General features: G+C 37.0%; 1 protein-coding gene across 1 annotated transcript in view; it reads right to left on the reverse strand.

Moving 5' to 3' along the window:
• PKP2 (plakophilin 2) overlaps nt 1–22021 on the reverse strand; it is an 84600-nt gene that overhangs the window by 23779 nt on the left and 38800 nt on the right. The window contains exons 5-6 of the mRNA XM_060024573.1: nt 21250–21457; nt 14362–14539 (exon numbers count right to left, since the gene is read on the reverse strand). Coding sequence (XP_059880556.1) covers nt 14362–14539; nt 21250–21457 — 386 coding nt within the window. The remainder of the gene's footprint in view (nt 1–14361; nt 14540–21249; nt 21458–22021) is intronic.

Raw genomic sequence — 22021 nt, forward strand, 5'->3', positions numbered from 1 at the left:
CACAAATAAGATAGTGGAAAATTTACTCTGAAGAGTGGGGACCTTTGCAAGGGGGCTGCTTAACATTTCTAATGAGACAAATATTCTTTAAAACATTGGACTCAGGGAGACCAGACAGGGGTGACCAGGTAATCATGGCCATATTTGCTTCGTTTGTTTGATGTGTCTGCTTTAACAAGTTAATTATTGTTGACAGATTTAAAAATGACCTAAAACCCCTGAGGCTTAGTTTATAAAACAGTTATTTTTAAAAATCACTTATACCTTTTAAAATTACTGAAAGAGAAACTTACACAATAATTTAACTCATTAGGGCTTCCCTGGTGGCGCAGTGGTTAAGAATCCGCCTGCCAATGCAGGGGACACTGGTTCGAGCCCTGGTCCAGGAAGATCCCACACGCTGCGGAGCAACTAAGCCCATGCTCTACAACTACTGAGCCTGTGCTCTAGAGCCCTCGAGCCACAACTACTGAGCCTGTGCGCCACAGCTACTGAAGCCCACCTGCCTAGAGCCCATGCTTCGTAACAAGTGAAGCCACTGAAATGAGAAGCCTGCACACCACAACGAAGAGTAGACCCCACTCACTGCAACTAGAGAAAGCCCGCGCACAGCAACAAAGACCCAATGCAGCCAAAAATAAATTAAAAAAAAATAATAATAATTTAACTCATTAAGCCACATTTGTTTGTATATCTAAAATATTCAATGTATAAAATGTGATTATGACCAACAGAGTAATATGACTAGAAATACTGCCAATTCCATTATTTATGGACTTTATATTGGTTATGTTTATACATCAAATGTTAAGAGTTTCAATAATTAACCAAATAACTGAGGATGAAGTTGATAATTCAACTTTTTATTTCTGGAAAAGTCATTCTCCAGACTGAACTATCTGGATACTTCTATCAGGTTTCTGTGTTGTTTACACTGTCTCAGCTAACATTCTTCTAGTTTATGTTAAACTATTTTCTAGAAGTAAATAACCACATATTTAGATTATGGTTTTAAAAAATATATACACTACCAAACGTAAAATAGATAGCTAGTGGGAAGTAGCCGCATAGCACAGGGAGATCAGCTAGGTGGTTTGTGACCTAGCTAGGAAGGGTGGGAGGGAGGGAGACACAAGAGGGAAGAGATATGGGAACATATGTATAACTGATTCACTTTGTTATAAAGAAGAAACTAACACACCATTGTAAAGCAATTATACTCCAATAAAGATGTTAAAAAAAAATAAGTTCTGGCCTGCTTTTAAATCTATAGTCTTACAAAAAAGGAAAATACTTATTTGATAATAAGGGAAATTAGACTCTCATTTAATTACTAATTCTTAATTATTTAAATAACTAAATAGGATTATGCAGAGACATAGACCAGATAAATCCTTTTCTGTTAGGAGTATTTAGAATAAGGGATAACTGAGCAAAGGTAAATAGAATGAAAAGCATAATTAAGGAAATTCAGATTCAGCAAAGTTCTGAAGTTTGATATCCAGATATACATAAGAAATGAAATTCAGGAACACAATGACATGTTTTATTGTATAGGAGTAGATAGATATAATTGAATATATTAAAAATTTACACGGAGATATTATTTTTCCAGAAAGTAGTTGGTATTGATATTACCAAAAAACTTGCCCTTAACCCAGAGGCTCAACAGGATTAAGGCTGATAATTATAGCTTTTCTTTCTAAATGTAGTTTGCTTCCTCTGACCACTCCCCACCTTAGCTAGATTTATCATAAGTGACAATGGAAGTTTCTTTTAAGACATCATAAATTTTAGTACAAACAACTATATTACACATTCATTAAAATACATTTACTACACTATGACACATATAGGAAAGAGTGAAGTTTAAGTCACTTGCAGGAGAAATGCATTACCAATTGCTTTTCCTCTTCAACTGGCATAAAATATAATTAAGAAAAAGGAGTATATTTCATAATGTTTTATAGTAATGTTTTGTCATTTTGTCCTATTATCCTAAACAAAATGGCAAATTCTGGAGTGGTCTTTACAATGCAGAAACAGTTGTGTGTTTTATAACTTTTCATTTATATTGGAGCATAGTTGATTAACACCGTTGTGTTAGTTTCAGGTGTACAGCAAAGTGATTCAGTTATACATATACATGTATCTAGTCTTTTTCAAATTCTTTTTCCATTTAGGTTATTACAGAATATTGAGGAGAATTCCCTGTGCTATACAGTAGGTCCTTGTTGGTTATCTACCTTAAATATAACAGTTTCAATCCCAAACTCCCAATTTATCCCTCCCCTCCACCCTTTCTCCCATAACCATAAATTGGTTCTCTAAGTCTGTGAGTCTGAGAAACAGTTGTTAATCAGATTGTGGTGATAACATTAAGTCAGCAAGTTTATAAGGCTTTCTCATAAGCAAATGGTTAACAAACAATAGGAGTTTAGGAAGACAACTTTTCAGAGTTTTGTGAATTCATATTTTTAATGACTATGTTGAAAAAGGATAGAGATGAACTAGTGATAGCATGATGAGCTAAAGACTGAGCGGGACATTCAAACAGCTACTCTTCCTTTACCAGCTCCTTAAATGTGACTCTCCAGTCAACATTTTTTCCCAATCCCTAGGCAACATCAGTTAAGCAACTCAATGCCTGCATTAACAGTCTTTTCAAACCTCTTCCACACTTCTTATCAAATGGACTGTGATAATCTCTTCTGGTGCCTTTCCCCCCACTAAAACTGGAGTTCCTCCAGGGCAAAGATAGGTCCCACTCCCCTTTGAAATTTCAGAAATTTAAACAGTGCTTTGGATACAGCAGGCACTCAAGTACTGGAAAGGATTGGATAAGAGCAAGAGGGAAGACAGACCAAGTGGTAAAATCCCAAGAAGGCTGGATTAGTTGCTTTTCTCAAGTTTCTGATAACTGCTTCTATTATTGTGGAAGGGTCACTAGTACTTAATTTCTTCAGCTGAAGAATGAGACTGCTAACAGAGGCTTTCTCAGAAGAGTCTGTGTTTGGCCTGAAGTGTTTTCCAGAACTCTGAATGTCACTGCTCCTGGGGTAGGCATTTTTTTCCATTCTCTAGTCTGATAGCAGCCCATAGTCTCACACCTGTCCACTTAAGTGCCTGTCTGACCCCTGGAGACATTTTAATTTCTGACCTCTAAATTGTTTCCACCTCTTCCCTTTTAAGAGAACAAAGAAGACTGAGGTAAGAAAGGAAAGAAGGAAAGAAGGTAAGAGAAGGAAAGAAATGGTGAGAACCAAATGGAAGAATGGAGAAATAATGGTAAATCTTTGGTAGGAATTTTGAACATACACCCTGATAATGACCATTGGTTTTATTTATGTCACATCCAAAGGTGTCCCAAAAGTGTGGCAATCAGTGAGGTGGAACATAGAGAATTGACAGCCATGTCACACCAATTCCCAATGAGTTACCCATACTAAATTGACAAACAGGGGCTCGCAATAAGTATGTGTAGGAAGGGTGTATAATCAAAGAAGGCAGCTAATGCTCTTTGGTAATTTACAATTCTATGGTTGTCACATAAGTCTTTTGCAGTTTGAAATGTTTGGAAGAGTATCCTACTAATCAAAATAAATTATTAAATATTTTAACTGTTATACTTCTTGTCCTAAGTAAATAAAAATAATTTTGAAAAAAAGAACGGAGCATTTTAGTAGGTTTTCTCCACTCAAAAAAAAACGTGGGGTGGATAATGCTTCATAATGCCTTCCAAGAAGACAAAGGAAATATTTCTTCTTTGAAAAGAGATATGTAAGGAGAAATATGCCTTTACCCTAATTATCCACATCTTGATGTTAATCAACTAATGGAAATTCAGTGTCAGTGGTATGCCAACCAGCTTTCTGGGTTGGTGGAGTGGGGAGAGCTCTGATTTGTAGCATTTGCCAATTTCTACAGTGTAAATACTCCCACCATGGCTGATTTCAAGCTACCAACATGATGTCACTGAATGTGGAGGTATGAAGAGATCCTGACAACTGCTCTTGATGGCTCTAGCACAAATTGGAGTGTATCAATTTATTTTTCCTCTCCTAACTTGGATTTTATTATTCATTATGCTGGCATAGTGTTTAAGAAAAAACCTGAAACTTGCAATGAACATTGTTTTCCCTATTGCAAAATTTGTATCACCTGTCAGTGAGTAACTTTAGTCATGAAAAGTATGTAATTCCAAAGGAATTACCTAAAGAAAGCACCAAGGCCCACGGTAAATGCTGCGGCAGGCAGATGCTAATTCTGTAGAAAAATGACCTGATACCTGACAGATACGGTGTATCTGACAGTTTTTGAAGGATAAGCTGTGCATGTTCTCCTGTCTGAATGTGATCGCACTGTAGCAGCTCCAGGTGGGCAGAACTGGAGTCACTGTCACAAGTTCATTAATGAAGCAAAGATTTTACCTGCTGAGCAGATTCACTCTGCACCACTATCTAAAGACTAGGGAAGTCCCTCTCAGAACTGATCTCACTGTCAAGTTAGTAAAGGGACAAAGTCACTGGTCTATGCAGAAGTTCTACTTTGAAGTAGATTGAAGGAATTTAGCTACACTAACCTAAGTCAACACAATGCCCAAAATACTACTCATGTTGCCAGTTCACTGTTGGCTCTACACCCAGTGGCAGAGGCCATACCTCCAATGAACTTGTAGCAGTTACAATATTTGCTAACATTTATTTTTATGTAGTTAAGATTCACTCTTATTAGAGCTAGTCAACACCTGTCTTAAAATCTTTTTAGAGTAACTTGGAGTCAGAAATAAGCAACTATTCAGAAGACAGCTCTATTGTGAAAATTGAGACTATTTGATTACAGGTTCCCTACAGGTCCCTTTCTAACTCACATCTCCTTACTGACTTTTATACTCATTGTGACAACATCTACCCGAAGTTGTCTACAAAGCCATCTCCTCTCTTGGAAAGACCTCCCAGTTCTTATGCTTTCTATTTTCTCTGTTAATAGGAAATGTAGTGCAGAGTTCCACTTGCATAGAACTCCTAAAAAAAGACAACACTGAAATGCAGACACAATGCCCATAATGAGACCTGAACGTGACTGTACACTGGCCTACCTGACCCTGCGAGGTTGCGAGACTGTGAAGGGCAGAGGCTTAATCCACAGCAGAGCAGTCTGTAGACATGTGACTAATATCAATGTATCCAGCACACTGATGAAGAGCTTGGCCCTGGAGACAGACTTCCTGGATTAGAATTCCAGCTTTGTCTCTTACTAGCTGTACGATGTTGGGAAAATCTCTTAACCTCTGCTCTCTGAGCTCCAGTTTCCTTATCTATAAAATGGGAAGGTCTACTTTACAAGGGTTGCCCTGAGAATAAACTGAGGAAATCCTCATAAAGCATTCTGAACAGTTTTTACAATGTAAATATTAGCTATTATTATTATAAATTAGATACACAGATGAAATAAGAATAGATATTTTAGTAAGCAAATACTATGATACTCAATTTCCCAAATATTTTGCAATATTCTGCTTCTGAAAGTAGTTCAAATCAGTGGTTTGGACTGACTTTGCAAACACTGTTTAAAATGGTGTCATCATGATGGGAGTGGATTCAGGCAATAACATATCTGAAAAATGTGTGCCAACAAGGGCACTGCTTCACCCAAACCACGCAAGTCTGTTATTCCTTTGTCATAAAAGGAGACTACAGGAAAAGATGTGCAACCAACATCTTTATTTTTAGATTTCCACCTTCCCAATACACCTTTCACGTGGATATTATAATTTTTCTTCTTCATGCAGAACTTATATTTCTATCCTCCCCACACTACTAACTTTGCTTACAGAAGAAAAATATTAACTCCTTAACATGATTTATAAGGCCCCCTCAGTCTGGCTTTAGCTAATGTTTCCAACTTCTGTTTGATTACTTTCCATCACAAATTTGATACCTTGCCAGACATGATTATCCACCTAATTCCTAATGGATTTTCATTTGCTCATTCGTTCATTACTCATTTCACTCAAATACTTTATACTTGCTTACTATATGTCAGAAACCTTGCTATGTGCTAGGAATTAGAGATTAGAAAAATGCATAGGCTTAGCTCTTAGAGTTCACAATCTAATAAAAAAGGTATGTAAACAACTTCCCATAAAAATAGTAATGTAATACAAAGTCTGTACAGAGGTGACTTACCTGTAAAAAGTCCTGTTTGAATTCTTATAAACAAGTAATGGCTTTTGCCTGAGGCAGGAAAATGTTTTACAGAAAAGATTAACTTTATCTTTGCTATTATATGACTAGGAGATTAAGTAATCAGTAGGCAGATGATAATAGAAAATGTTTACCAGGCAGTAAAATTGAATAAAGCCTTGGCTATATGAAATTACCTATAATATCTAAGGAAAGCAAGTACTTTGTAGCTTGCTTGTACTTTGGGATATGTTTGCAGGAAAATGGGAAGTAAGATTGTAAAGAAGGTTGTGGATAGACTGAGAAAGGTTGCATATGCTGTAACTGAGGAAGGTGTCTTCTATTTTTGTTTTGTTTGTCCACCAAGTGTTCCCCTCCCTCTTGCTACTTTAACAGACCTTGTTGCTATTGTTGTCATGAAGCAGGTCTGGTCAATCTAGGGGAACAGAGGCTCAAACGATACACAGCTTTCAGAAGCAGAGTCAGGGTTAAACCTTCCAGGAGACTGACATTTAAAGAAAGAAGTGCACTTTTTCTGCTGGGTGGCTAAGCAAGGGCTGCCTGTGATTTAGGGATCTGCTACGTGGAGAAGGCTTGTTTGCATTTTTAGAGAATGAGCCCAGTAGTCTTCAAAGAAGACGAGTAAGCAGAGATGAGATATACAGGCATACTTCGTTTTATTGTGCTTTGCTTTATTGAGCTTCACAGACATTGCATTTTTTTTTTAACAAATTGAAGGTTTGCGGCAACCCTGTGTTGTTAGATGATGGTTAGCATTTTTTGTAATAAAGCATTTTTAAATTAAGGTATGTATATTGATTTCTTTAAGACATAATGCCATTGCACACTTAATAGACTGTTGCATAATGTAAACATACTTAAATAAGCATTGGAAAACCGAAAAGATCGTGTGACTTGCTTCATTGCAATATTCACTTTATTGCGGTGGTTTAGAACTGAATCCATAATATCTCCGAGGTGTGCCTGTAAATAGGAGACTGAGTTCTAGAGATGCTGAATTTACGTCCCAGTCCTTGAGGCCATGGTTCCTGATGCACTTCTTTCACTTCTACAAGTGCCCGTCAACATCTCAGCCACATGAGCCACTTGATTTAAGGAACTTTGAATTGTGTATCTGCCATTTTCAATTGAAAGAGTCCTGAGTCTGTCATGCTAAGAACTCTGTCGCATATGGTAAGGCAATGGGAGCGACAGAAAAATTTTAAGATGCAAAATGTTTTTAAATGAATCAAAATGTTTTAATGAATCAAAAATACATTAAAAAGTGGTTACAAGTGGGTGGAGTACTAGGAGGATGTGGAATTCGAGTCTCCACACAACTAGGGCACTTACCAGGCACTGGTGGGGGACCATGGACAGCTAAGGGTACAGGAGGAACTCCCAGCGATTGGTTGTTAATTATAGTTTTATTTTTCCTAATATATTTTTTAATCTTTCTAATTTTATTTTGTTTCTTATTCTTTCATATTGTACTGCTCCTTTTTTTCTTTCTTTTTCTTTTCTTTTTTTTTTTAACCACACCGCAAAGCTTGTGGGATCTTGGTTTCCAGGCCAGAGGTTGGGTCTGAGCTCATGTGGTGGGAACTCCGAATCCAAACTGCTGGACTAACAGAGAACCTCAGACCCCAGGGAATATCAATTGGAGTGAGGCCTCCTGGAGGTCCTCATCTCAGCACCAAGACCCAGCTCTATCCAACTGCCTGCAAACTCCAGTGCTGGATGGCTGAGGCCAAACAACCAGTAAGACAGGAACACAGAACCACCCATCAAAAAAAAAAAAAAGAAACGACAAAAAAAATATCTTACAGATGAAGGAGCAAGGTAAAAACCTACAAGACCAAAAAAATGAAGACGAAATAGGCAACCTACCTGAAAAAGAATTCAGAGTAATGATAGCAAACATGAACCAAAATCTCGGAAACAGAATGGAGAAAAAACAAAAAACATTTAACAAGTACCTAGAAGAACTAAAGAGCAAACAAACAATGATGAACAACACAATTACTGAATTAAAAAGACTCTAGAAGGCATTAATAGCAGAATAACTGAGGTAGAAGAACAGATAGGTGAGCTGGAAGACAAAATGGTGGAAATACTGCCAGGGAGCAGAATAAAGAAAAAAGAATGAAAAGAATTGAGGACAGTCTCAGAGACCTCTGGGACAATATTAACCATACCAACATTCAAATTATAGGGGTCCCAGAAGAAGAAGAGAAAAAGAAAGGGTATGAGAAAATATTTGAAGAGATTATGGTCAAAAACTTCCCTAACATGGGAAAGGAAATAGTCAATCAGGTCCAGGAAGCACAGAGAGCACCATACAGGATAAACCCAAAGAGAAACACACCGAGACACATATTAATCAAGCTATCAAAAATTAAATACAAAGAAAAAATATTAAAAGCACAAGGGAAAAACAACAAATAACATACAAGGGAATCCCCATAAGGTTAACAGCTGCTTTCAGCAGAAACTCTGCAAGCCAGAAGGGAGTGGCAGGACATATTTAAAATGATGAAAGGGAAAAACCTACAACCAAGAGTACTCTACCCAGCAAGGATCTCATTCATATTTGAGAGAGAAATCCAAAGCTTTACAGACAAGTAATAGCTAAGAGAATTCAGCACCACCAAACCAGCTTTACAACAAATGCTAAAGGAACTTCTCTAGGCAGGAAACACAAGAGAAGGACAAGACCTACAACAACAAACCCAAAACAATTAAGAAAATGGGAGTAGGAACATACATATCGATAATTACCTTAAATGTAAATAGAGTAAATGCTCCAACCAAAAGACACAGACTGGCTGAATGGATACAAAAACAAGACCGATATATATGCTATCTACAAGAGACCCACTTCAAACCTAGGGACACATACAGATTGAAAGTGAGGGGATGGAAAAAGATATTCCATGCAAATGGAAATCAAAAGAAAGCTGGACTAGCAATTCTCATATCAGACAAAGTAGACAATAAAATAAAGACTATTACAAGAGACAAAGGACACTACGTAATGATCAAGGGATCAGTCAAGAAGAAGATATAACAATTGTAAATATTTATGCACCCAACATAGGAGCACCTCAGTACATAAGGCAAATGCTAACAGCAATAAAAGGGGAAATCCACAGTAACACAAAAATAGTAGAGGACTTTAATACCCCACTTTCACCAATGGACAGATCATCCAAAATGAAAATAAATGACGAAACACACGCTTTAAATGACACATTAAACAAAATGGACTTAATTGACATTTATAGGACATTCCATCCAAAAACAAGAGAATACACTTTCTTCTCAAGTGCTCATGGAACATCCTCCAGGATAGATCATATCTTGGGTCACAAATCAAGTCTTGGTTAATTTAAGAAAATTGAAATCGTTATCAAGTATCTTTTTCAACCACAATGCTATGAGACTAGATATCAATTACAGGAAAAAAACTGTAAAAAAATACAAACACATGGAGGCTAAACAATATATTATTAAATAACCAAGAGATCACTGAAGAAATCAAAGAGGAAATCAAAAAATACCTAGAAACAAGTGACAATGAAAACACGATGACCCCAAACCTATGGGATGCAGCAAAAGCAGTTCTAAGAGGGAAGTTTATAGCAATACAATCGTACCTTAAGAAACAAGAAACATCTCAAATAAACAACCTAACATTACACCTAAAGCAATTAGAGAAAGAAGAGCAAAAAACCCCCAAAGTTAGCAGAAGGAAAGAAATCATAAAGATCAGATCAGAAATAAATGAAAAAGAAATGAAGGAAACATAGCAAAGACCAATAAAACTAAAAGCTAGTTCTTTGAGAAAATAAACAAAATTGATAAACCACTAGCCAGACTCATCAAGAAAAAAACAGAGAAGACTCAAATCAACAGAATTAGAAATAAAAAAGAAGTAACAACTGACACTGCAGAAATACAAAGGATCATGTGAGATTTCTATAAGCAACTATATGCCAATAAAATGGACAACCTAGAAGAAATGGATAAATTCTTAGAAAAGCACAACCTTCTGAGACTGAATCAGGAAGAAATAGAAAATATAAACACACCAATCATAAGCACTGAAATTGAAACTGTGATTAAAAATCTTCCAACAAACAAAGTCCAGGACCAGATGGCTTCACAAGCGAATTCTATCAAACATCTACACAAGAGCTAACACCTATCCTTCTCAAACTCTTTCGAAATATAGAAGAGGGAGGAACACGCCCAAACTCATTCTACGAGGCCAACATCACCCAGATACCAAAACGATACAAAGATGTCACAAAAAAAGAAAACTACAGGCCAATATATCTGATGAACACAGATGCAAAAATCCTCAACAAAATACTAGCAAACAGAATCCAACAGCACATTAAAAGGATCATACACCATGATCAAGTGGGGTTTATCCCAGGAATGCAAGGATTCTTCAGTATATGCAAATCAATCAATGTGATACACTGTATTAACAAATTGAGGAATAAAAACCATATGATCATCTCAATAGATGCAGAAAAAGCTTTCAACAAAATTCAACATCTATTTATGATAAAAACCCTTCAGAAAGGGCCTAGCGGGAATTTACCTCAACATACTAAAGGCCATATATGACAAACCCACAGTCAATGTCGTCCTCAATGGTGAAAACTGAAACCGTTTCCTCTAGGATCAGGAACAAGACAAGGTTGCCTACTCTCACCACTACTATTCAATACAGTTGTGGAAGTTTTAGCCACAGCAATCAGAGAAGAAACAGAAATAAAAGGAATCCAAATTGGAAAAGATGAAGTAAAGCTGTCACTGTTTTCAGATGACATACTATACATAGAGAATCCTAAAGATGCTACCAGAAAACTACTAGAGCTAATCAATGAATTTGGTAGAGTAGCAGGATACAAAATTAATGCACAGAAATCTCTGGCATTCCTATACACTAATGATGAAAAATCTGAAACAGAAATTAAGGAAACACTCCCATTTACCACTGCAACAAAAAGAATAAAATATCTAGGAATAAACCTACCTAAGGAGACAAAAGACCTGTATGCAGAAAACTATAAGACACTGATAAAAGACATTAAAGATGATACAGACGGAGAGATATATCATGTTCTTTGATTGGAAGAAACAATATTGTGAAAATGACTATACTACCCAAAGCAATCTACAGATTCAATGCAATCCCTATCAAACTACCAATGGCATTTTTCACAGAACTAGAAATAAAGATTTCAGAATATGTATGGAAACACAAAAGACCTCAAATAGCCAAAGCAATCTTGAAGAAAAACGGAGCTGGAGGAATCAGGCTCCCAGACTTCAGACTATACTACAAAGCTACAGTAATCAAGACAGTATGGTACTGGCACAAAAACAGAAATATAGATCAATGGAACAGGATAGAAAGCCCAGAGATAAACCCACACACATATGGTCACCTTATCTTTGATAAAGGAGGCAAGAATATACCATGGAGAAAAGATAGCCTCTTCAATACGTGGTGCTGGGAAAACTGGACAGCTACATTGAAAGAATGAAATTAGAACACTTCCTAACACCATACACTAAAATAAACTCAAAATGGATTAAAGACCTAAATGTAAGCCCAGACACTATCAAACTCTTAGAGGAAAACATAGGCAGAACACTGTACAACAGAAATCACAGCAAGATCCTTTTTGACCCACCTCCTAGAGAAATGGAAATAAAAACCAAACTAAACAAATGGGACCTAATGAAACTTAAAAGCTTTTGCATAGCAAAGGAAACCATAAACAGGACCAAAAGTCAACCCTCAGAATGGGAGATAATATTTGGAAACAAAGCAACTGACAAAGGATTAATCTCCAAAGTATACAAGCAGCTTTGCAGCTCAATATCAAAAAAACAAACAACCCAATCCAAAAATGGGCAGAAGACCTAAACAGACATTTCTCCAAAGAAGATAAACAGATTGCCAACAAACACATGAAAAGATGCTCAACATCACTAATCATTAGAAAAAAGCAAATCAAAACTACGATGTGGTATCACCTCACACTGGTCAGAATGGCCATGATCAGAAAATCTACAAACAATAAACACTGGAGAGGGTGTGGAGAAAAGGGAACCTTCTTGCACCGTTGGTGGGAATGTAAATTGATATAACCACTACAGAGAACAGTATGGAGGTTCCTTAAAAAACTAAAAGTAGAACTACCATATGACCCAGCAATCTCACTACTGGGCATATGCTCTGAGAAAACCATCATTCAAAAAGAGTCATGTACTACAATGTTCACTGCAGCACTATTTACAATACCCAGGACATGGAAGCAACCTAAGTGTCCATCGACAGATTAATGGATAAAGAAGATGTGGCACATATATACAATGGACTATTACTCAGCCATAAAAAGAAAGGAAATTGAGTTATTTGTAGTGAGGTGGATGGACCTAGAGTCTGTCATACAGAGTGAAGTAAGTCAGAAAAAGAAAAGCAAATACCATATGCTAACACATACATATGGAATCTAAAAAAAAAAATGGTTCTGATGAACCTAGGGGCAGGACAGGAATAAAGACACAGATGTAAAGAATGGACTTGAGGACACGGGGAGGGGGAAGGGTAAGCTGGGATGAAGTGAGAGAGTAACATTGACATATATACACTACCAAATGTAAAACAGATAGCTGGTGGGAAGCAGCCGCATAGCACAGGGAGATCAGCTCGGTGCTCTGCGACCACCTAGAGGGGTGGGATAAGGAGGGTGGGAAGGAGACGCAAGAGGGAGGGGATATGGGGATATACATATGCATATAGCTGATTCACTTTGTTATACAGCAGAAACTAACAACATTGTAAAGCAATTATACTCCAATAAAGACTTTAAAAAAAAAAGAAAAGCAGTTCTAGTGGACTGTATAGCAAATAAATTTCAAGGGATACTACCTAGAGAATTTCTGTCTACTGAAATAGCCCACCAAAGCCCAGCTCATTTGGCACCTCTGATCCCACTCAGCTGGCATGAATGGTCCTTTTGTTCTGCATCCCTGCAGCACTTCACTTGTTCCTGACACGTGTTCCTGAAACTTCTGATTTAGTAGGTCTGGGGTGAAAGCTGAGAATTCTAATAAGTTCCAGGTAATACACATGCTGCTAGTCCAGGGGCCACGCTTTGAGAATCACTGCTGTAACATATTTCATTGCATTCTAGTTTATTTGCTTATCTGCATCCCCTGCTAGATTAAAGGTCAGTTAAGAATTTTCTTATTCATCTTTGTAAAACTCTCAGTGGCTAACGTAATTCTTTATAAAAAACTGGCATTTGATATGCATTACTGTGTGATTAACTGTGGAGATAAGATAAACATCTTACCATAATAAATTCCCTCTGTTATCATCCAAACAGATTCCCTCAAGAAGTGAACTGTGAAACTAGAGAAAAGATCAGAAGGCAGAATATGACCCAACTTATTCTGGGCTGCCTATTTTTGATTGCATATCTATCTGGTTTCTTTTAATCCTTGGACATAAAGGACAATGATTATTTTCAAATATATATAAGAAAGCTTGAGAGGCACGCTTCTACAAAAGTTGAGACTAACGTTTCTTCCTCTTGCATGTGTTTCTATTTCCTCTTGGTTTAGCTGGCATCTGACAGCCCAGGGGAGAAAACAGTTCTAGCATTTTTTCATCCCAATATTTAGAAATGCTGATCAAACTAATGTTTTTTGTAAGCTATTCTTGTGGTAAGACATTCTATCCTTTCAGGCTTTGTTGCCTATTTAAAAACTGCAGGTTCAAAACTATTTTTTTAATCATGTCATTAAATTATATTTTTGTGAACTAAAAATACAGCATGGAGCCTGGCTTAAATCCTGTGAGACAGGAAAGGCCAGTGTGCCTGGACTTCTAGGTGTTCGGACTGGATTTCTAGTTTCTTTATTGGAAGACATGCTCTCTCTCATGAGCTAATGTGGGTAGCTTCTGGAATCAAACATGTCTGGAAAAAATACTCTTTCTACATTGTGCTTCTAGTATTTAGAGTGATGTTTATAATTTTTACCATATCTCCAGGTAATTGGGTAGAGTTTTAGACAGATCTGGATGCAATATTTAAAGTGTACAGAGAAAAGGTTGAGGGCGGTTGTAGAGTGGTATTACCTTAGGCATCCTGTGACATTGTAGAATATATCAAAATCGAGCAAACCATTTGCTTTGGGGTAGTCTCCTTCTGGCCACCCCGAAAAGGGGATGATGATATTCTCAGTCAGGGTAAGCAAGGCTTCTGTTACCATGAGATTCTTCAGTCTGTCATTAGAGGACAAATTCCACAGCAAACCTAGAAAAGCAAAGAGTACCATCAAGACAGTGCAGGGTTGGGTCAAAACGACTGCTGAAAAGATCAGTTAAGACCGTCACCCCTAGAGCTATGGCTACTTATAAAAGGAAAAAAAAAAAAAAAAAAGGTAGGGGGAGACAGCCCTTTTCCCAAGGGAAAGAACCTGTTTAGACCTCATTAGATGGCAATGGAAGCTGTTCCATAAGAAAAATTAAAAAAAAAAAAATATATATATATATATGTATACTAGTGGTGAGACAATGGAATATTACTCAGCCATAAAAAGAAACGAAATTGAGTTATTTGTAGTGAGGTGGATGGACCTAGAGTCTGTCATACAGAGTGAAGTAAGTCAGAAAGAGAAAAACAAATACCGTACGCTAACACATATATACGGAATCTAAAAAGAAAAAAATGGTCATGAAGAACCTACGGGCAAGACGGGAATAAAGACACAAACCTCCTAGAGAATGGACTTGAGGACACGGGGAGGGGGAAGGGTAAGCTGGGACGAAGTGAGAGAGTAGCACTGACATATACACTACCAAAAGTAAAATAGATAGCTAGTGGGAAGCAGCCGCATAGCACAGGGAGATCAGCTCAGTGCTTTGTGACCACCTAGAGGGGTGGGATAGGGAGGGTGGGAAGGAGGGAGACGCAAGAGGGAAGAGATATGGGGACATATGTATATGTATAACTGATTCACTTTGTTGTAAAGCAGAAACTAACACACCATTGTAAAGTAACTATACTCCAATAAAGATGTTTAATATATATATATATATATGTATACACACACATATACATACAGAGAGAGAGAGAGGGAGAAAGAGAACTTACAATGTAAAACTATACATGTTTAATCAAGAACATAAATGAATGCCAAAAATCCTTATTGTTGTTTCTCTTAAATGACCCTACCACAAAGCTGACCTCATTAGTATAAATTCTGGGGTCACCAACAGGAAAGCTTGAAATGATCCTGTTGTAATTAAAGAGTTCAGCATTTTAAAAGTCGTAGTTTTCTCCCTTAGATACATACATATCTAAGGACATCTCTGCCTGCCTACTGCTCCCCACTGCCTGCAACTCCCACTTGACATCTGCCTTCCAATAATAGCAGGAAGAGCCTCTAGAATGCTTTTGCCTATGCCTGTCAACAGCGGGCTTCTCAACATCACCAATTAATATTTATTAACTCCTACCCAATGGCAGACTTTATGTCCTGCCAGAATTTATGCTGGCTCTACCTCATCTACTTCTTATGTTACAGTTTGGCAGAGAAGGAGAGACAAGAGCATTTTATCTACCTGCCAACTTGCATGGCCTAAGCATTGGTCTAAGACTGGTACCACATTTACTCACTTAACTTTCCTATTCCTCTTGAATCCCCTCCACCCCCAATTAAAAAGAAAGGCCATATAAGCCAACTCAGGAAGAAATTAAGATAACAGGATACTGTATTTCCCAGGGCATTTGTGAGACAGGGACTGAAGCTGGGTACTGAGAGAGAATACAAAGTGGCATATACACTTAGGATTTGTTTTTCTCACAAATTTGGTGCTTAAATACCTCTGATTCAGTGGAAGGACTATACCCCTATTGCTTGCTATTCCAGTGACTCCCAGCAGGTGTCAAGTTGCTTTGCCATCATTCATTCTTCAGTAAGTTACTCTAACTCGCTATCATCCAGGAAAGGAGAAACAGAGAGGGGACAGAAAGAGAAGGGATCTTTATTTTCTTCCTGTTTATGCCCCCACCGCCCAGTTAAATCTTACCTCTTAAATTTACTGCTTCATCTGCATGAAGGACAGAGGAAGCACAGATATACAGGACAGTCCACTTTATGAAAAAAGCAAACATGGTGGTCTTGCCAGAATTACATGGAGATATCACCTCCCTTGATATTAATGACGGAAATAATAGTCTGTATGGTTAAAGCTTAGTAGTTAATCAACCATACTTTTATTTGGCCCATCAGTTAGAACACTCTAGGCCTAATGTAGTCTTTTGGGCTTAAACAGTTTACTTTGTGTACAAGTAACTAATTTTTTAAATAACCAAATTTCCACCATAGCTTACATCTAGCTGCCATTAGACAGAGCAATGCTGGGTCTAGTGCTTCGTGAGGACTAGAATTCTGGCTGATGAAGGTCTTTTCCTGATCAAACTGGCATTTGGGGTTAGTCATGAGCAGTGTCCCTCCGCCACAGGTTTTGCAACACAATGACTTCATGGGTCACACCTCATCTTAAGAGGCCCTGGAGAGGGACAGACAGAATAAAACTCCAAAAACTCCTAAGGTGGTTGAAAACAATTGAAAGAGAGGTCTGACGTTGAGTTTTGGTTACTAAGCTATAAAAGAAAGCTAAAGATAAGAAAGAAAAGAAAAAAACAAGCTTCCTCTTCTAAATAAGCAAACAAATTAACAGCCTCTGCCTGTCAGAGGCTTAAAAATGTGAAGCATAATGATATTTCCTCTCTTTAAAAAGGACCACACAGAGCACTCAAAGGAAAAGTACACCTTACAATAAAAACCAGAGAGGATTAGTTTGAATAAAGGGAGTGGAATTTTCCTCCAACAGTCAATGTCCTTTGTAGCTTGTCATGCTGTATTATTTCTACAGAAGTATAAGGTTTGGGGAGTTTTAGTATAACTTTTGAATTTTTAATGTAGGATATTGTACAGAAGTGTCATGCTTGCCAAATTTCTGTATGGTACAAGGCTAAGGAAGAGCTTAAATGTTCACTAGAGATTCGGGATTGTACTTATACACACACACCCTCACACACATACATACAAAATCAATAAATGACCAATTACAAATTGGGAAAATGTGCATGCTGATATAGGACAAAGGGTTAAATATCATTAGTATACAGAGTTCTAATAAATCATTAAAAATTAAATTACTAGTAGAAAAATTAACCCAAAGCTAAAAGAGTCTAATATACATAGGAATGCAGGCTCTCTAGTAACTAAAGAAATGCAAATTCAACAACTACATATTATTTTCTGTGGCTATAGAAGACAAAACCAGACCAATGAGCAGAAATTCTGAGGATGGAGATTTTGGCTCAGTGAAAGTATAAACTTCTAAGACAGCTTTGAAGAAAACAGAAAGATCTGCTTATAAGATCCAGCACTATCACTGGAGCCAATAAAAAAAATGAGCTCATCCTTTATCAAAATATTGACAAGGGGGTTTAATCTTAAAACTAGAGTGTTTGAAGAGACTAGCAGTCACCAAATGAGCCCAGTGACAAATTAGAATCACACATTCCTGGGCCACACCACAAACTTACTAAGCCTGACTCCCAGGATGAATTCCAGGAATTTATACTTTAAATATGATTCCAATTTCTCTCATTGGGAAATTAATGGTTTAGATGACACTAAATAGATGTCCCTTTCAATGATTAGATTCTATATTCCCCGATACTGTATTATATTTAGGGTTTGGATTTTCATTTGTTTCACCTTTAACTTCCGGTCAATTTAATCATAGTGCCTAAATTTCTATTATTATATTTCTCTGTTGTAGCTGTTCTGTCCGTAATTTTCTATCACTAAGCTCTCATTCTAGCCAAAAAGAAGGGGAACTGGATTCTGGTAAGGGATATACTTTGAATAATTAGCAATTATAAGAAAGATAATGATAACTGCATTATCTAGGAACTTATTGCCAATTGATATCTACAAAATGCAGCTACCTAGTAAAGGGATTTAATAGATATTGAAACCCATGTTTTATTAATATTGCTCTTTAGGACTGGAAATATAGTTATTTAACTAAATCTGTATAATGTTTAGTAGCAAAACTTGTAAATTTTATGATTAAATCTTCAAGGAGGAGCAGGAGGAGGAGAAGTGGTTCTTTTTAAACTTGTTTTTCAAAATTATCACACAGCAGGAGGAATACGTTTTTGCAATTTCCCTTGCATGGACATACTCCTCCTTTCACCTAACTTCTGTTAAGTCTTACCTGGAATATCACATTATAGCAAAGGCCATTTATTCAAAACTATAAATAAACTCAAGGTACCTTACTGCACCATTACAAATGCAGAATAAAATAATTATACATTTAAAGAACGTGCGTAATGATTTTTTTTTTTTTTGCAGAAGCAGAGTGGTGGACAGACTGGGAATGTGCAATACTGAATCATAGAGGCCAGGCACAAGGTTACTGCAAGAGTAGACCAGAGAGATGAAGAGGGTTTGAATCAAGGCAGTGGCAAGAAGAGAGAGAGGAAGGGCCAAAAAGGAGCAAGGGAGAGCTCTCTGATCCAAGATCTCAAAGACAAAGCCCCTTCCTAAAGAAGTGTAAAAATGAGTCACTCTTTGCCCCCAAAACAGTAGGTGGGAGCCACTTTGATACAGCAAAACACCCAGATAATACTGGGTTCAAATCTGGCCTTGTTCTTTGCTAGCTGTGCAACCTTGGGCAACTCAACCCCCTGAGCCTCACACTGGTCATATGTAAACAGTCAATAATACCATACCTTATGGAGCTGTCAGGAAGAACAGAGATAAAAAATGGAAAGCCCAAGCTTATGACTAGCATGTAATAGAGGCTCAATAAAAAGATGTTTACAAAATAGACAAGAAAAGATTCACATATATGGTTACTCGCTTTGTGGTTTTTTTTTTAATTGGGGTATAGTTGTTTTACAATGCTGTGTTAGTTTCTACTGTGTCATTTTGTGTTTCTAAACAAAGATATAAACATGTCTAAATTAGTCAACAATTTATTTTTGAGGCCCAAAAAGCACTTATTTAGCACTTCCATTAATAGAGCTAAAGGAAGTTATTTAGTAGGATTTGTATCAAACATTCAACTATCAACTCAATTCAATTAATATGTAATGGACACTTTCTGGTAGGGATGTTTAGCTTATACTAGAAATCCTGGGAACTGCACAATCAAACTCCATTTGTCACCTCAGTAGATTATCTAAAGAAGACAGTGGTTTCTGTGGCATCAATACCACAGAACATTCTCTGTCCTTAGCTTCCTTCTTCCTACACAAGAGAAGAGGAAGTTCATAAACAATGGATTCCTTGACACAGAGCCACACATCCTCCCAACATTTCTGGCTACCACACACCCTAACCTCGATCACTCTATTACCCAAGTTTCCTGTGAACGACCAGCAGCTTCTTTGCTTTGCTAGTGATTTTCACTTTGCTGGGAATAACTTTCATTCTCCTTCAAAACGCTAGTCCAAAGCCTAAATCTCTTTTAAGGTCCACAGTGAAATATATCTCCTCATGAAGTCTTTTCTGAGTGTAAAACAGAATAATCTGTTTGATTCTCTTTCGTGGTTCATAACTGTTTTTTAATAAAGAAAATGTTAGGTTCTAAACATGAGGTTTGGTTGCTATTTTTTTGTTTTTGTTTTTTTTTAATGCCAACCATCACATAATTGTTCACGTTTTAGTAGATGGAAAATAAAATTCACAACCTCTCTAGACTGTGATTCACCCTGGTTGGTACTTGAAGGCTGCCCTCTAAATGTTGGCTGAATGAATGAATGAATGAATAAGTGATATCACTCTTAATTTCTGTAGGTGTTTTAATATAAGTCATGGATATGAAAGGAAATCTCTCATGGGACATGACAGCATGCTGGCAGAAGGGTAGTACGGTGCAACCCTTCATATAGTTTTATAAAATTAAAATATATTGAGATAGAAAAATGTGATATTTTGAGATATAAATGGATAGAGAGGATATAATGACAACATTTTTATAGAAAAAAAGAATACTGTTGTATAATAAAGGATGGCAAAAGTGCAACATATATTCAGTTCAACTTAAACAATATTTATGGAGTACTTCTTTTAAGTAAGCATGAAGACTGTCAACTATTATCATTAAAAAAACTTTTATATGATATATTAGAAAGGGTTAAGTTCTTTGGACCTTAGTTTCGTCATCCGTAAAACTGAGATTTAGTAGCCAATAATACCTAAAAATACCCCAAAACCTAAGGTTTTTGTGAGAATAAATTAAAAATGTCTACTACCTGGGACACTGAAGATACTTAAAAGTTTCCCCAAGGCAATACTACTGATGATTACACTCAGTAATGTTTCTTGCACTCTGTAATGTGTTCATGGAGCTTTAGCCGAGAGCTGATGAACCATTTTCATTTCATTTTCAATGAACTATCTTCTCTTCTATCATACGTACTATTCATTTAAATGAAACTAGTCCTCCTTTCTCCATGCTTCAAGAATTACCAAAACCGTTAGTTTAGTTCTATCTGATTATTTTAGTTTTCCAATCCATGCACAGAAGGGAGATATTTATTTTTCCAAATCAGTATTTGAGTAGAAATATAAAATGGAGAACTGAAAAACATATCCAGTCATGCTTTTTTCTTTTTTGGGGGTGTAGAGGGACAGGTAAGCGAGGAAGCTCGTATTGAGAGAGGTCCAGGTGATGGAAGCTGCATAGAACTTCTAACTAAAAATATTAACCAAAAGCCTCAGAATCATTTCCACTTCAGAAAAAAGGAATTCAAACTTGACTTGAATCTGGGGTCTAAGCTAGCAGTAATAATGTTCCTTGAAAGCCCTCTCAGATAACAATGAGCCCATCAATCATTTGTTCCAGGAAACCTCAGAAAAAAACAGATGATATTAACACATCTGGCTGGGGTGCACTGTGCTACCCCCTGTAATAGTCAGTAAGCACTACCTGTTATTTGTTTCTTAGTCTCCAAGTCTCTGGTTTGCTTCAGCACCTGGAGCAGCCGAGGTACTCCACTGAGTTCAGCTACCTCCAATTTGTTGTCATTATCTTCAAACACCAAGTTTCTCAAGGCCCCACACACAGCTCGCTGGATATCTTCATTCTGAATTTTGAGGAGCTGTAGAAGCTTGGGGATGCCATGAAGCTGGTTAACCTGGGGAAGAAGGAGATGCATATTTCAGATATTTATTAATTTTGATGTGGCATTAAAAATCTTCAATGTAATATGAATGAACAGATGAAGTTCACTGACTTTGTTGATAACTCCCACCAATCAATGTGTGGCACAACCTGTGACTCCAGTGTACAATATACCCCTGCTCTAAGGCAGTATCTCTCATCAAGGAGCTTAGAATAAATCTGCGAAATTAAGACTGAAACCTATGAAAAAATTAAAGGGCAAAGTTAAGTGATAAAGGGTTGAATAAGTGATAAGTGGATAGAAAGAGTTGAATAATAAAAGCCTTAATCATAATGAAGATGAAGAGAACTGGGAATCAGAGAAATAAAGTTTTATGGAAGAATATTATATTACACGAATTTTTTCCAGGACAGAACTATACAGTCAAAATAATATTTTATTTATTTTTGGCTGGATTGGGTCTTGGTTGCTGTGCATGGGCTTTCTCTAGTTGCAGCAAGCAGGGGCTATTCTTCGTTGTAGTGCGTGAGCTTCCCATTGTGGTGGCTTCTCTTGTTGCACAGCATAGGCTCTAGG

The sequence above is a fragment of the Delphinus delphis genome, chromosome 11, assembly GCF_949987515.2.
Source record: "Delphinus delphis chromosome 11, mDelDel1.2, whole genome shotgun sequence".
In the NCBI taxonomy this organism is placed as follows: domain Eukaryota; kingdom Metazoa; phylum Chordata; class Mammalia; order Artiodactyla; family Delphinidae; genus Delphinus; species Delphinus delphis.